Raw genomic sequence first — 15240 nt, 5'->3', positions numbered from 1 at the left:
CAGAATGTAGCTGAATGTGTGCCAACTAATAACTGGGAATGGTATAGCTTTAAGCAGTCACTTAGGCAACATGTACTGTAACTGAGTCTAAACTGGGAATTTCCTTCACCCCTCTTTCCTATGGCATATGAAACTTTAAAGATCAATATGAAACAGGTAAGAGTCATTGCTAAGGCAGACCTTTTAAGATAACAAAGGAGAAACTGACAAGTATATGATAAATCATCAGTAATAACAATTACTGATACTGAAGTCAGATTTTTATGTCCTAACATGTTGCTTTTAAATATTTCCTTTTATTTTGGAACAGAAACTAGAGAAAGGACAATGACTCATTCAGAAAGCAATGACTCAATTCTGGTTGCTACTTTACATTTAAGCACCACTCAAAAAGTGGACAGAAAGCAAGTGATTCCTGTTTGCCCATCACTAGACCAGCTACGTAGCTGAGAGTTCAGACCTTAATCACACAACACTTTCTCTGTTACCAGAAGCTAAGACTGCTCTACGACAAATAGGACAAGTAGAATTCTCAGATAACCAGCGATCGATGCAGTGGACATGGTACTCATGGGAACAAGGTAGTTTACGAAGTTTGTTGCCTTCTGTGTATTCTGTAATGCAAACACTACAGGTTTTTAATGCATCATTTTCACCAAAACTTCTCATTGCCAAGTTGTCAATCTGTTCTTTGGTGAGTCCTCTAGGTTGGTCATCATCATCCTCATTTAAGAGGAAAAACTGAGCGAGACTAAGGAAGGGCAGAGAGCCACTTTCATCAAATGTTACTGGGGCCCTGTGTCGACCCTCTCGCCTGGCACCTGATGAGCCTGATGATGAGCTTCCTTCATTACTGCCGTCAAATACCTCTGAGCTAGTCTCTGAACTTTCACCATTGGAACTGGAACTAGGACTCGAACTGGAACTTGAACCAGAACTGCTACTACCACCAGAACCCCCTCTTCCATTCCGTGACTCTGACCTTTCCATATTTCGACTCGAGACTGAGCCACTAGGCTCTGAATCACTATCACTGTACATAAAGTAGCTTAACTCGCCAAAACCAGTCATTATCTGCCTTAACATGGTCTGAATTGCAACAGATGTAGTCTCACTTAAACCAGTATTTAAGATTCTACGAATTGGAATTCTGATGGTACTGACATAGGTTCTCACACCTGCTCGCTCAGAACGTGAAAACGTACGCCTAAAACCTCCTCGTTCACTTTCATAAGTGACGGTGTTGTTTGGCGTCTGAGACCTTGACCGAGTTCTGCTAGCTATGCTATCTCTCTGCCGATATTCTCCCGGACGAACTCTTCTTACTTGAAGATCAAGGACTATGGTTGGAGGTCTCTGGCCTGATCCTGTAGATTCACCGTTGCCAGTTGTGTCTGAAGATCCTGCTCCTTGTGAGGCATTTCTTGTTCCAGAAGCTGCAAAAAGACCTCTAGTTAGTAAGTCAGGTCCACTTATTTGCTGTCTTAATGTCACGTGGTGCCGGGTTCTAGAACTTCCTTCAGTCTCATTTACCAAAGGATGCTCAAAAGTCTGAGATGAGATACTATGATGAGATCTTCGTGGAATTTCACTCATTGGATGTAGAGGTGATCTACTTCTTTCAGCTCTTGCTCGGGTTCTCCGATGGTCTGGGCTCCTACTTCTTGCCCTTCTCTGACCTCTGGTAGGTGGGGCTTCTCCTGTTAATGCTTCAGTTGAACTTCGTTCTGATCTGGGTGGCCTTGCAGATGTTGATTCAGATCGTGCATTTTCCATTTGTCTTTGGCTGTTGTTGTCCATACTTTCTCCACTAGAACGTCTTGTAGATGGTTCATTTTCATTCTCTGGATTTTGGCTCCCATTATTACGGTTAACATTGATCTCTAAACTGAATCTGAAATCACCACTGTTTGGATTAGTCCGACTCACTGCTCTCCACGATTGGTTTCCTCTTTGCCCACTTCTTGTCGTATTTCCAGTTTGTCTGACTGAGTTAAGCCAGTCTATTATAGAGTCACCATTAGATACATCATCTGAAGAGTCTCCACCTGTTTTTTAAACAGGGAGGGGAGAAAAGGAACTATTAAAAATAAGAAATTATACTCTGAAACTTTATATTATTAATAGAAAAACATTCTGAACAAATTTCAATTTACAGATTTTTTTAAACTATACTGCACTGATTGGCAAGTAAAAGCAGGAAACTTTCAATTCCATTTTAAAACAGCAAGCGAATCCTAGAGAAATTTAAATCATTTTTTTATACAGGGAATTGGGAGGAAGTCTATTTTTAGCATTGTATACAGAGCCTAGTGTACCACTGGGGACTGTCAGAAGACACTTTTTTCAGTCCACTGTCAAAACACTAACATAATCAAATAAGGTAAAACACCAGTTAAGGTACAGGGCTAGTATTTTAGTTCAAATTGCATTTTTTGATTAGATTTTTATTAGCCTACAACATTTCTTTGGGCTCTTGACTTAAGTGCCTTGGATAATACAAGACATTTAAAAACTATAGGACTGCTTTAGACATTGCAAAAATATATACAAGATTACTTCTTCATGTTACCAAGATTTTAAATTAACATGAAATTAGAGATCAGAACAAGTAAAGAGTCTGAACCTAGCATAGTACATATACAGCACATTCAACAACCTAATTGTTATCGTATTTCACACTGAAGGAGAAACACCAGACCTGAGTAAGAACAAGATTTCTTAACAGTGTGACTATTTACATTTTGAACCAAATAATTCTTTGTTGTGGGGGCTGTGCTGTGCATTTTAGGATGTTTAGCAGCGTCCCTCGGAGAAGGCGATGGCACCCCACTCCAGTACTCTTGCCTGGAAAATCCCATGGACAGAGGAGCCTGGTAGGCTGCAGTCCATGGGGTTGCAAAGAGTCGGACACGACTGAGAGACTTCACTTTCACTTTTCACTTTTATGCATTGGAGAAGGAAATGGCAACCCACTCCAGTGTTCTTGCCTGGAGAATCCCAGGGACGGTGGAGCCTGGTGGGCTGCCGTCTATGGGGTCACACAGAGTCGGACACGACTGAAGTGACTTAGCAGTAGTAGCAGCAGTAGCATCCCTTACCTCCACCCACTAGAGCAAACAGCAAACTCCCAACCAAAAATGTCTCCAGACATTATACCCGACTGAGAACCATCAGATTAGAGATTGCAACCTTTCTGCTGGTGAGGAAGTCAGGTTTATAAGGAAGGACTAATTCAGTGGGTACAGGGAAATTTCAATGAAGGTGGAAAATAAAGAAAAATGATCACATTTAAGACAGGACATTCCTATATCCCAATTAACACTCAAAATAATCCCACAGGTGAAACAGGAAAAAAAAAGCTAACATTCTCACCAAATATCAAGAAAATGCCAGTTCTTTTTATGAGCAGTTACTTAACACCAAATTAATTTGTGCTACTGATTTGGATTATCTTTGGCTGTCATTTATCATAGGAAGCTCCTTATCCATTTCATCCTTTACACCCCTCTCCCAAGAAAAACTTACCTCTATTTTCATCTGAGTTTTGTGGTGGTGGGCCCTCTTTAATTTGTTGTAGTCTCCTCAGCAACTCTTCCTCAGTACTTTCACCTGAGAACAGTTTAAAATATTTGCAAAATTATAAATAAAATCCAATGACTTATCCATCGGAGATGACAACCAAAGAGTAGGAACCTGAGTAAAATTCACCTATTTGAGAGCATGACATTACAACTTTTATTTATGTGTATTCCTTTCCAGTTTACAATATGCTTTTGGATACAATATCTCATTCTTCAAAAATGCAACTCTGGGAGATAGATATTATCTGCATTTTAAGACAAAGAAACTCAGAGTGAGTGAGCTGATTCGTTAATATATAGTAGGGCAAGAATGCCAACTCTGGCATTCTGACTCAAGTCTGGTACTCCTGGCTCAAAATACACTCCATCTCATAATAACCACGCTAACACCTTACCTTTTAAAATTTAAGCAATCACTCAAACGTTAATAGAATTAAATAGAAATGAGGAGGAAGTGATATAATGAATTTTAACTAGAATCAAATGGGACCTAATGAGACAAAAAAGAATAACCAAGCACAAATTTCTGAATAACTGACTGTTTTACCCAAGGTCCTAAGAACCAAAGTTCCCATTAGCTCTTCCAGACCACTGTCTAGTAGAGTTAAATAAAGATAAATAACAAAAAGATTGTTCAGCTCCACTCTTTTCAATTCAGCTTACTATAAATTCATAATATAATTCCTCACTAAAAATCCTGACATAGGATAATTCCAAATATGAGTGAATAAAATCAAGTAATAAGTACAGCAGTAAATTTCATTCTATATCCCTGGTATTAAAATCATACTTCACAATGGTAAACAAAACATTTTTTTAAAAAACAGCTGTTTTTTTAAAGACCAGCAATTTATATATATATATAAATCTTTAAACTACACACTGCATACCTGGCGTGCCTAGCAAATTGTTATCCCTCATAAGCCTATAATCTTCTTCACTGAGGTTATTTACAAATTGATAGAAAGCTTCTTCCCGATCCAATCGGTCCATCTGACTTCTGCGCTGTGCTGCAGACTGATCACCACTTCCTTTATCGTTACAATCTGAGCTTTCCATCTTGATGAACAAGTGGAAAATTATCTAAAAGGAGAAAGGAGATCACTCTTGAAAACAAAAGTCAGTATATTTTCTATATAACAGTTTTAATTGTGTGAAAATCCAGAATTCAGGTTGAGACATGAATTTTAAGACCTCATATGAATGGAAACTTCCTAATACAAACACTGAAAAGCACTGTTATACTAGGAAAAGACTAGGTCAGGGGTTGGCAAACTATGGCCCATAGACCAAACTTAGCCCTGGTGACTATTTTTTCTCCTTGAGATCTAAGAATGGTTATTATACTTTTAAATGTTTTTCTAAGAGAATATTTTGTGATGTGTGAAAATTATATGAGATCAAATAAATAAATTCTTAGCTACTTGTCCAGAGAAAAGTTTGGTTAGAGAAATACAGGTAAGAATTCAGCAGTGTAGCAAGAATTGAACGGTGTCTATTCAACAAGGTTAGACCCAAGCAGCTTACTGAATTCTTGGCACTATAATTGCTTTTGTTTTTTAGTCCTCACAATGACACTGTGCACAAACACTGTTGTTATTGTTATTCTTTTTTTACAGATGAAGAAACTAAAGTATAGAGAGGTTATGTAACTTAATCAGGGTTACACAACTAACAAGTAACAGGGCCAGAAGCTGAATCTGGACAATCTGAATTCAGGTTTCTCTATGCTCTACTGCCTCTCACAGAGATATGACATGTAGAATAGAAGTTCTAAAACTGCTAATGGTCAAGCCCACTTTCTCCATTTAATACTATGAGTGTGCACTGGTAATTTAGAAAAATGTTACAGTATAAGCATGGCACTTGAAATGCTGTCAAGTTATAATTGCATCACCGTGACTTGCAGTGCACAGATCACCAGTGCAAAGCAGTGACAGTGCCACATAGTCTGTCACAACTACTCAACTCTGCCATTAGAGGAAGAAAGCAGCCCACAGACAATATGTAAATGAATGTGTCCAGCTGTATTCCAGTAAAACTTGATGAACACTGAGTACCATCTCTAAAGGCACAGTGGATATGGATTATTTTATTAGTGTAGATGGCAAGTATTTTATTTATAATGCAATGACACTGAAACTGTACCTGTGCTAAAATAATAAAATATACATTAATATTATTAGACTAAGCACTCATCATAGTATTTTCAATTTACAGGAAACCTATGGTCTGAAAAATTAGAAAATTTAAAACAAATATCACAAAATATTTTCTCACAAAAATAAAAAATGAAGCTTCAACCAGAGTAAGTTTCTAGGTGGCTCATTTGTTGGCTAAGGAAAGACATTTATCAATGATATGTTAGCTAAATTGTGTTTGACTGCAGAAGCTAAACAAATAGTCCACAGAAAATAAACTGGTTTAAGATTATTAGCCTTTTAATGAGAACAGTTGCTCAAAAAGTGACGATACTGGGATATATCAATCATCAAGTGAAAAACAAGGAAGCAAATGAGTAGTCCCCTTTGGTTCTTGACGAGTTGACAAATATAACCGATACTATTCAGTTGCTTATTCAAAGAGTCAAGTTATTTGAGGAGTTTGAAGTAACTAAAGAAGTAGTCTCTGAATAGTTTGCATGGAACAACTAACTACAGGTGATAACATTTTCAAAGAAGCTAAGAAACACTAATTCAGCACAACCTGAGGTGGAATCTGTGAAGATGTGTTACAACTGAAATGGTGGTTAAAAAAAATATGCGTAGAGCAAAAATATATCAAGTCGGGCAAATTTACAATTAAAATCATACGCTTGTATATTGATTAGATAGCGTACTTGTATGTGTGAAGACATTTTCAACAACGAAATATGTAAAATCTCATTTCAAATCAGAAAACACTAAATGGACATCTGCAAATGATTCTGATGATAAAGAATGTTTAGCCCCAATTAAGCAAAATGTTATCCTACCAAAAAGAATACCATTCTTCTCACTAGTAGACCTGTATTATAAAACATTGTACTCATTTATTATTACATCAAGAAAAACTCTGTGGAAATTTGGCTTCTCTCTTTTTATATAAATAACTATGTAATATATTCAATTCTGATTAGCAAAGTGAAAAAAAATTTACTATCTGGCCTTTTACAGAAAAAGTTTGTCAACCCCTACTCTGGATAGTACATAAAATTAGCCAAAACTTAATTGTCACTCACTATTTGTACAGCCCTAGGAAATATATATATAGAATATTCTTTTCCTTCCAAACCCAGATTGACTCAAGTTCACAATGACAAAATAAAAGTTAACTCAGAAACATGTGAAAATCTGATTTGTGGAAAAGCAGTAATCTATGTTGGTACTACGATTTAATCCAACACACAAAACATGAAGTATCTGGATGTTTATGTCAATACTACAGAAAAATAAAAACAAGCCATCTTTCAGATATTAAAAAAACAAAGAAGACTGTCTACCTGTCTGATGAGTCTAAACAAATTTTAGTCTATACATGGGCACATCTGGCTCTCCACTGTTTTTCTTATCATTATTCTTATCATTCTTTAAACAAGATGAATTACCTCAAGGAAAGGGAAAAGGGAGAGAGACCTTAATATTTTTGGAGTTTCCTAATTTCATAACTAAGATTTCTCAATTTTGGTAAGACTAAACTATATAAATTTCTGAAAGATGCTGTTTTTTAAATAACTTGAAACTGTAAGACTAGAAGTCAACAGGTTAAATAAAACACCCATTAACGTTATAGGGACCAGGCAATGAAAAAAAAAACAAGCCAAAATTTTCTACAACTTAGTATTGGTAATAAATAGAACACAGTTAATTAAAAAAAAATACAGAAAAGCACAAAGAAAGTTCAGCCATAATTTCCCAAACCAAAGAAAATCACACTTGGCTAATATTAAGCAGTTAATATTCTGAATAGTAGTAACATGAAAGGACCAAGTCCACTTATGAAGGAATAGATCAATAAATAGTTCTGAAAATAATTTCTAAAAACTGAAAACTCAGTAGGGTTGAAAGGCTTTAAGAATGCAAAGCTTTCAAAGAAGGCAAAAATTTCTGATAAGTTCTGACATCTGAAGGACAGGAACCAAAGATAACAGAAAAATCACATACCAAGGACTGCTACAAGAATGGCACAGTCTTAAAAATAGCGTCAGAGGTTAAAGCCCACAAGGAACAGAAACTTTCAAAAGTATGGGAAAGAGCTTTTAAATGGCTTTGAAAAACAAATCTGAAATAAGAATGAGATCTTTTACTAAGCCTCCGGTACAGATGGTATATTAATAGAAGATGGTAGGTAGAGGCACTCAACTTCTATCTTATTCAGCAAAGAGAATCATCTTCCAACTGGAAGTAGTGGAAAAAACCAAGTTTCTCAAAGAAAAAAAAAAAAAATCAAAATCCAAACTGCAAAATTTCCAATCTTTGAGAAATCAGAGAACAGGGGATACCAGATGATCTCATTTGCAAAGAAAGTGACGTCAATAAACTATAACATAGCAAAATCTGGCACAAAACCTGGGGGGGGGGTGGTGCATGGAATTCTGCTATAGACTATCAAATATATTGCAAACATGTAGAAAAACATGTTCACACCAGAAGTGAAATTCACTGTCAAATTAACCTCATTTGCATTACATAGCCTTCTTTCACATAGAACTTGCTTTACAAGATTCTCACATTAAAATCACCTGAGCAGCTTTCTCTGGGGCCAATCAGACAGCGACATTTTAAATTCTGCAGGTAATTCCACTGCACAGTGAAGGTTGAGAAACTTTTTGATAGAGGCATCAGGATAATACTGCTGAAATGTCTGGCTTGGTTTTTGTACAGAGTCTGAGAAGTTTTTGCATCCTATTTTATGGAGAAATATAGGCTAGATCCATGCTTCTCAAACTTCAACATACAAACAAAACACCTGGAAATGTTGTAAAAATACAGGTTCTGATTCAGTAGATTGGGGGTGAGGCCTGAGAGCATGCATTTTAAGTAAGCCTTCACGTAATGCTGACGCTGCTAATCCTAGAATCAGTTTGAGCAGCAAGGAGCTTGATGACAATACAATTTAACAGATTCACAGTTGCTGAATACCACTCTCAAAGACTGAGCCCAGTCTTAAGCATTTTGAAAAGAACCAAGTCAAAGACATGCCAGCCAAATCTATAGACAACTCAATGCTGGGAGTTAGTAATGAAGATGTATATAATAATTAAAAAAAATCCTGAATTCTCAGTGGGCTGTGAGGATGAGTGGAAATCAACAAAAATGATGGTAAATGTGCTACTTTAAACACTTTAAGGGTTATCAAGCTGATGGGGAGAGGGGGACCTGTCCTGGCAACATGAAGATGACCTGAAGTTTTTAGTTAACAAAAGCTCAGTTAAAAGCATGTTTGACTTGACTGTTAAGAAACCTTGGAGTCACAGGTTGACAAACCTTTCCTAGGTCACAGTATTCAGATAAAAATAGGTAGCAGTGTCAATGCTACTTGCTGTTCAGACTACATGTAGAGTATTTGAAACATTAAAAATACATCCAAAAGGGCACTGACAAACACAAGAAAATATCTAGAGTGACTAAGATGGTGAGAAGCCACGGAATACCATAAAATAAATGGCTGACTTACTTGAAAATGTCTAACCCAAAGACAACACTAAAAATGGACATGATTACCACCTTCAAATATTTGGAGTTATAACATATAAGTGAGCAAACCACAGGGTCAAATTAGAGCCAAGAGTTGGAAGAAATATAAAGCAAATAATTCTCTTTTAATAGTCAAACAAATAAGACTGTCCAAAAGTAGAGATGCAAGCAGTCTCTTGAAGTAAGCTACTACCAATTTCTGGAAGTATTCAAGTAGAGGCTAGATATTAGGTAGGAGTTTGAACAGACTTGATTTCAAAAGACCCTTTGGACTAAAATGTCATTAAGGATAGACAGTCCCTTGGTTTCCTTATTCTGGGTCTGCTGCTGCTGTTGCTAAGTCGCTTCAGTTGTGTCCAACTCTGTGCGACCCTACAGACAGCAGCCCACCAGGCTCCCCCGTCCCTGGGATTCTCCAGGCAAGAACACTGGAGTGGGTTGCCATTTCCTTCTCCAAAGCATGAAAGTGAAAAGTGAAAGTGAAGTCACTCAGTCGTGCCCAACTTCACGACCCCATGGACTGCAGCCCACCAGGCTCCTCCATCCATGGGATTTTCCAGGCAAGAGTACTGGAGTGGGTTGCCACTGCCTTCTCCAATTCTGGGTCTAGGGTCATACTAAGCCACATATTCCCAGTGACACAATTTTGTTATAACATTTTCTTAACAAGACCAATCCACTTATATTGCCCCATCCTTTCCCTCCAACACATCTTGTACGTTACTATCTTCACACTTCTAATGCTCTCCCTTCAGCCCTCCGTTTAATCTCTCCCCAGTTTCACTCACCCCTCAAGGTTCAATGAAATCTTACCACCTAAGAAGCTATTACTGACTACCTCAGGTAGCAATTTTTTTCAACTGTCTCTGCACACAGCATTTGCCTGTGCCACTAGTGTCACTTCCTGCCTCACAAGGTCTTTTACATTTTTTAAACACTAATTTTCAGTTCAGTTCAGTTCAGTCACTCAGTCGTGTCCAACTCTTTGCAACCCCATGAATCACAGCACGCCAGGCCTCCCTGTCCACCACCAACTCCCAGAGTTCACTCAGACTCACGTCCATCGAGTCAGTGATACCATCCAGCCATCTCATCCTCTGTCGTCCCCTTCTCCTCCTGCCCCCAATCCCTCCCAGCAGAGTCTTTTCCAATGAGTCAACTCTTCACATGAGGTGGCCAAAGTACTGGAGTTTCAGCTTTAGCAGCATTCCCTCCAAAGAAATCCCAGGGCTGATCTCCTTCAGAATGGACTGGTTGGATCTCCTTGCAGTCCAAGGGACTCTCAAGAGTCTTCTCCAACACCACAGTTCAAAAGCATCAATTCTTCGGCGCTCAGCCTTCTTCACAGTCCAACTCTCACATCCATACATGACTACTGGAAAAACCATAGCCTTGACTAGACGGACCTTAGTCAGCAAAGTAATGTCTCTGCTTTTGAATATGCTATCTAAGTTGGTCATAACTTTTCTTCCAAGGAGTAAGCATCTTTTAATTTCATGGCTGCAGTCACCATCTGCAGTGATTTTGGAGCCCCCCAAAATAAAGTCTGACACTGTTTCCACTGTTTCCCCATCTATTTCCCATGAAGTGATGGGACCGGATGCCATGATCTTCGTTTTCTGAAGCTTTAAGCCAACTTCTTCACGCTCCACTTTCACTTTCAATATCTTATTTACCCAACAGATCCAAAAGATCACTTCAACACATTATCAATATAAAAAATATTGAGATGTATTATATTCTTTTTTAAAATTCTAAGTCTGAGAAATTTGGTATGTATTTTATACTTACAGCACATCTCAAATTGGATGCTAAATTTTCAATGGTTAAAGTGAAATGCAGTCCTAATGAAACAAGTCATGTTTAATGGAAAAAATTTACATTGTTTATTAGCTTAATTAAAATGAAAAAAAATTAAAAGTTCAGTTCCAGTTAATGACATTTCAAGTGTCCAGTAGCCACATGTGCTTAGAGGTTACCATATTGGACAATGCATGCAGCTTTAAAGAATTTGTTCATAAGCTAGAGAAACTCCACATATGGAAACAGCTCTAAAGTGTTCCCAATATATTGTTTCTGCTCTATAAACCCACTATTTATGAATCCCCTTTACACTCTGCAAAAGTAAAATAATAACAGTGAGGGTGAGGTGAGTGTTAGTCACTCAGTCATATCCGACTCTCTGTGACCCCATGGATTGGGGCCCGCCAGGCTCCTCAGTCCACGGGATTTTCCGGGCAAGAATACTAGAGTGGGTTGCCATTCCCTTCTCCAAGGGATCTTCCCCATCCAGGGATCGAACATGGGTCTCCTGCATTGCAAACCGACTCTCTTTACCATCTGAGTCACTAGGGAAGATAATGATGAATACTCTACAAAAACACACGGAATAGATGATTCTTAATTACAATCACCAAGCTTCAAGTTCACCCTTGACCTAGAAATTCTAATATTTCCTACATGGAAACTAGGGACCCAAAAAAAAAAAAAATCATACCTCTATTCAAAACCCTCTCAACACTGTGATTTTGGAGACTGCTAAATCCTAAATAGCTCCTGCCTGATGAGTTTAGAAGCTGGGTTATTCAAGAGGGATTTTTATTTTGGTTTATTTTTTAATTCAAAATTTTAACAATGAGACACACAAAGTAACATGTAAACAAATCCAAATTACTATTACTTTCATAGTAACATGCTGCTCTCCCTTCCCCCTGCCTACACCAGAGAAAATAAAGGAAATTATTTTCCCCACATGGCATCCTTGCAACACACTCATTTATTTCAAAATTGCAATCAAACTGGTAAGGCTTCATTAAACAGAACACACCATGTTTTTTGCTAAGGTATAGATTTCCATTTAAAATGGATGGAGTTGGAAAGGACTGTGGAAAGAAACTGTATTAATAAAGTGTTATTTCCTAGGCTAAAAAAAGAAAAAGAAAAATATTGGGCCAAATGGTCCAGAAGTCCTAAGAAGCTCTAAACTTTAAGCTTCTTTTCCCTTAAGACAATATTCATGTGAGATTCTTGTAAAATTTTTTCAACTTCAATGTTTTATTCACATGAAAAAATTAGAAATATAGTAATGTACTATAGAAAACTGATCAAGAAATTAATTTGGGTTAATTAAATTAATTAGTTAAAAACTGGCTTAAAACAATATTACAAAAACCAAGATCATGGCATCTGGTCCGAAAAGTGGAAGCAGTGGCAGATTTAAATTTCTTGGTCTCCAAAATCACTGTGGATGCTGACTGCAACCATGAGATTAAAACATGCTTGCCCCTTGGAAAGAAAGCTTTGACAAACCTAGATAGCATATTAAATAAACATCACTTTGCTGACCAAGGTCTGTATAGTCAAAGTTAAGATTTTTCCAACAATCACGTACAGATGTGAGAGTTGGACTGTAAAGAAGGCTGCGCACCAAAAAACTGATGCTTTCAAATTGTGGTGCTCTAGACTCCTGAGAGTCCCTTGGGCTGCAAGGAGCTCAAACTAGTCAATTCTAAAGGAAATCAACCCTGAACATTCTCTGAAGAACTGATGCTGAAGCTGAACCAACTCATTGGAAAAGACCTTGATGCTGGGAAAGACGGAGGGCAGAAGGAGAAGAGGGTAGCAGAGGATGAAATGATTAAATGGCATCACTTACTCAATGGACCTCAGTTTGAGCAAACTCCAGGAGATAGTGAGGGACAGGGAGGCCTGGTGTGCTACAGTCCATGGAGTTACAGTCAGACATGACTCAGTGACTGAACAACAAATGGAATTATTAAAGTAATTTCTTATCAAGGAAAAAAAAATAAAATGCTGTTCGTTTCTTGCAGTTGATTAAGGCACAGGGAGAGAAAAAGCCTATTTGCTTCCCTACTTTTGCCCAAAGCATTCATTCTTTCTGCTTTATTCTGCATTTGCCTGCGTTGGGAGTGGAGGTCAAGAGATTCCAGCACTGGCAAGACAAATGTTACAGCTTTAGAGAGTTACAGATTTAACACCTGCCAAGGTCCACTGGACTAGAAGTTAATTACATTAAAAAAAAAAAAAGGAAATCTTGAATGTAAGCAATGCCTTCAAATGCCTTGTAAAATCATCTTACGAACATACACCCAGTGAGTCTGGTCTCATTTTAAGCAGTGCCTTCACTACCTAAGCGGTAAAAAAATGAAAAGATGTAATAATTCTAAATCACAAGTTCAGAAAGTTAAAACATGCCAAAGATGTCAGGAGACTGCAGTTCAAATGATCAAATACAGATCTCTCTCCATTTTGGTGTGAAAAGATCATGTTAATAAAACGGGTCTACCATTTATAGATTCTACTCTGTGGTGAACAACATTGTGGTACACTTCCAGTCTAAATTAGGTATGAGAAAAAAAAAGAATCCCCATACCCTCTGGGCTCCTTCTATCATCATAAATGAGAAAATTTTAAATCTTTTCATTCAGTTACCTTATACTGAGTTATAATATTCATGCGCACAGTCAGAAAGTTTGGATTAAATATAGTTATCAGTCAACTTTAAACTTAAATATTTTTATGAAAACTTAACCAATAAAACTTAAGAGAAAAAAATGTGTAACTGTTTTTAAATCACTTAGGTCTCTTCCTAGTTAAAAGCAATATCCATTGCCCTATTCATACAGCCCTTTCACCTATATTTCATTTAAGCCTTCCAACAATTCTATGAAGTAGGAATCACAAACTCTATTTTACAGATAGGAAACAGAAGCACAGAGAGAGGAAGCGATTTACCAAAGGCCATGAGGCTAGTAAATGGTAAGAGCCAGCAATTAAATCCAGGTCTCCTGATTCCAAATCCAGCCAACTTTTCAATAAATGGTCAACTGCCTCCCAATATATCCTAAGACCATATACCTTAAAAATACATTCCTTCAATCCTCACAGGCATGTCCAATGTATTCAACCTCACTATCAGCTTTTTAGTTGATGTTTGGGGCTTCCCTGGTGGCTCAGAGGGTAAAGAATCTCTCTGCGCGATGTGAGAGACCCGGGTTTGATCCCTAAGTTGGGAAGATCCTCTGGAGAAGGAAATGGGAACCCACTCCAGCATTCTTGCCTGAGGCATGGACAGAGGAGCCTGGCAGGCTACAGTCCATAGGGTCACAAAGAGTTGGACATGACTGAGCAACTTCATTACTTTCACTTAGTTCATGTTCACTTCTGGTATGAAAACTTCCAAAATGACAAAACATCTTTTATAAGCAGTATGAACTCACCAGGGCTTCTTTTTAAACAAGTCAACTTTTAGTATTTTTGTTTTAAATACAGTTGCCCCTCAGATGCATAGCATATTTTATTAACCTTATTTCTTTCAGGGTACTGTGTGCCAATACAGCCAAATCCATTCCTGGAAAGTAAGTAGCCAAATTAGAAAATTTGCCCAGTCATTTCAAAAACTACTCATCTGGTCAGTAACTGTATGACTGTGTCAGGTAAATTTAATTCCAGGGAGGAAAAGCCAGCAAGAAAACCAACTTGAGATTTATTCTATAATTAGGGAGTTTAAAGCAGATTTTATTCACCTTGAGAATTTTAAAGCATTTTTAATGATTTCAATTCTTCTATAGTAATTATCATATATTAATATAAACTATGCACATTACTATGTTTCTGACCACTGCTATAAGTATTTAATTCTCCTAACCCACGTACACTAATCTTTAAAACATGTATTTCTGTTATGATGTTAGGGCAAAAAGTCACTTAAAACATACTGTTCAGTATTAATGGGTGAGGAGATCTGGTGCTAAATTTAAGCACACGTACTATATTCAATGGACATACTCCATCAATTAAGATTTAAGGCACTATAGAGTTAAAAAACAACAGACATAAAAAAATGAATTCTGAAATTCAAAAGGTTGTGTGAGTATCAATTTTAAAATAAACCACATCTATTAAGTCTGGAAGAAATCACTTCTTTTTAAAAATCAGAAAGTACAGGAGGGAGGAATCAA

The 15240-nt window shown here is 37.3% G+C and overlaps 1 protein-coding gene across 1 annotated transcript; it reads right to left on the bottom strand.

Annotated features, from left to right (window-relative positions):
* Window positions 1-465: 465 nt before the first annotated feature.
* RLIM (ring finger protein, LIM domain interacting) lies at window positions 466-4643 on the bottom strand. The gene is made up of 3 exons (XM_052663736.1): window positions 4475-4643; window positions 3529-3612; window positions 466-2048 (listed from the first exon to the last, which is right to left on the bottom strand). Exons 1-3 carry the CDS (start codon window positions 4641-4643, stop codon window positions 466-468), a joined length of 1836 nt encoding a protein of 611 aa, XP_052519696.1.
* Window positions 4644-15240: the final 10597 nt, after the last annotated feature.

This window comes from Budorcas taxicolor, chromosome X, assembly GCF_023091745.1.
Source record: "Budorcas taxicolor isolate Tak-1 chromosome X, Takin1.1, whole genome shotgun sequence".
Lineage (NCBI taxonomy): Eukaryota > Metazoa > Chordata > Mammalia > Artiodactyla > Bovidae > Budorcas > Budorcas taxicolor.
Note: the sequence above shows the minus strand (reverse complement) of the source record. Positions and strands in the feature narration are given on the sequence as shown.

Excerpts from the sequence above, each read along its gene's own strand:
- RLIM (XM_052663736.1), bottom strand. The coding sequence starts at position 4,643 with ATGGAAAGCTCAGATTGTAACGATAAAGGAAGTGGTGATCAGTCTGCA. Across the intron at positions 3,613-4,474 it reads CAATTTGCTAGGCACGCCAG|GTGAAAGTACTGAGGAAGAG; the intron begins GTATGCAGTGTG and ends AACTGTTCTCAG. Across the intron at positions 2,049-3,528 it reads AAACTCAGATGAAAATAGAG|GTGGAGACTCTTCAGATGAT; the intron begins GTAAGTTTTTCT and ends TTTAAAAAACAG.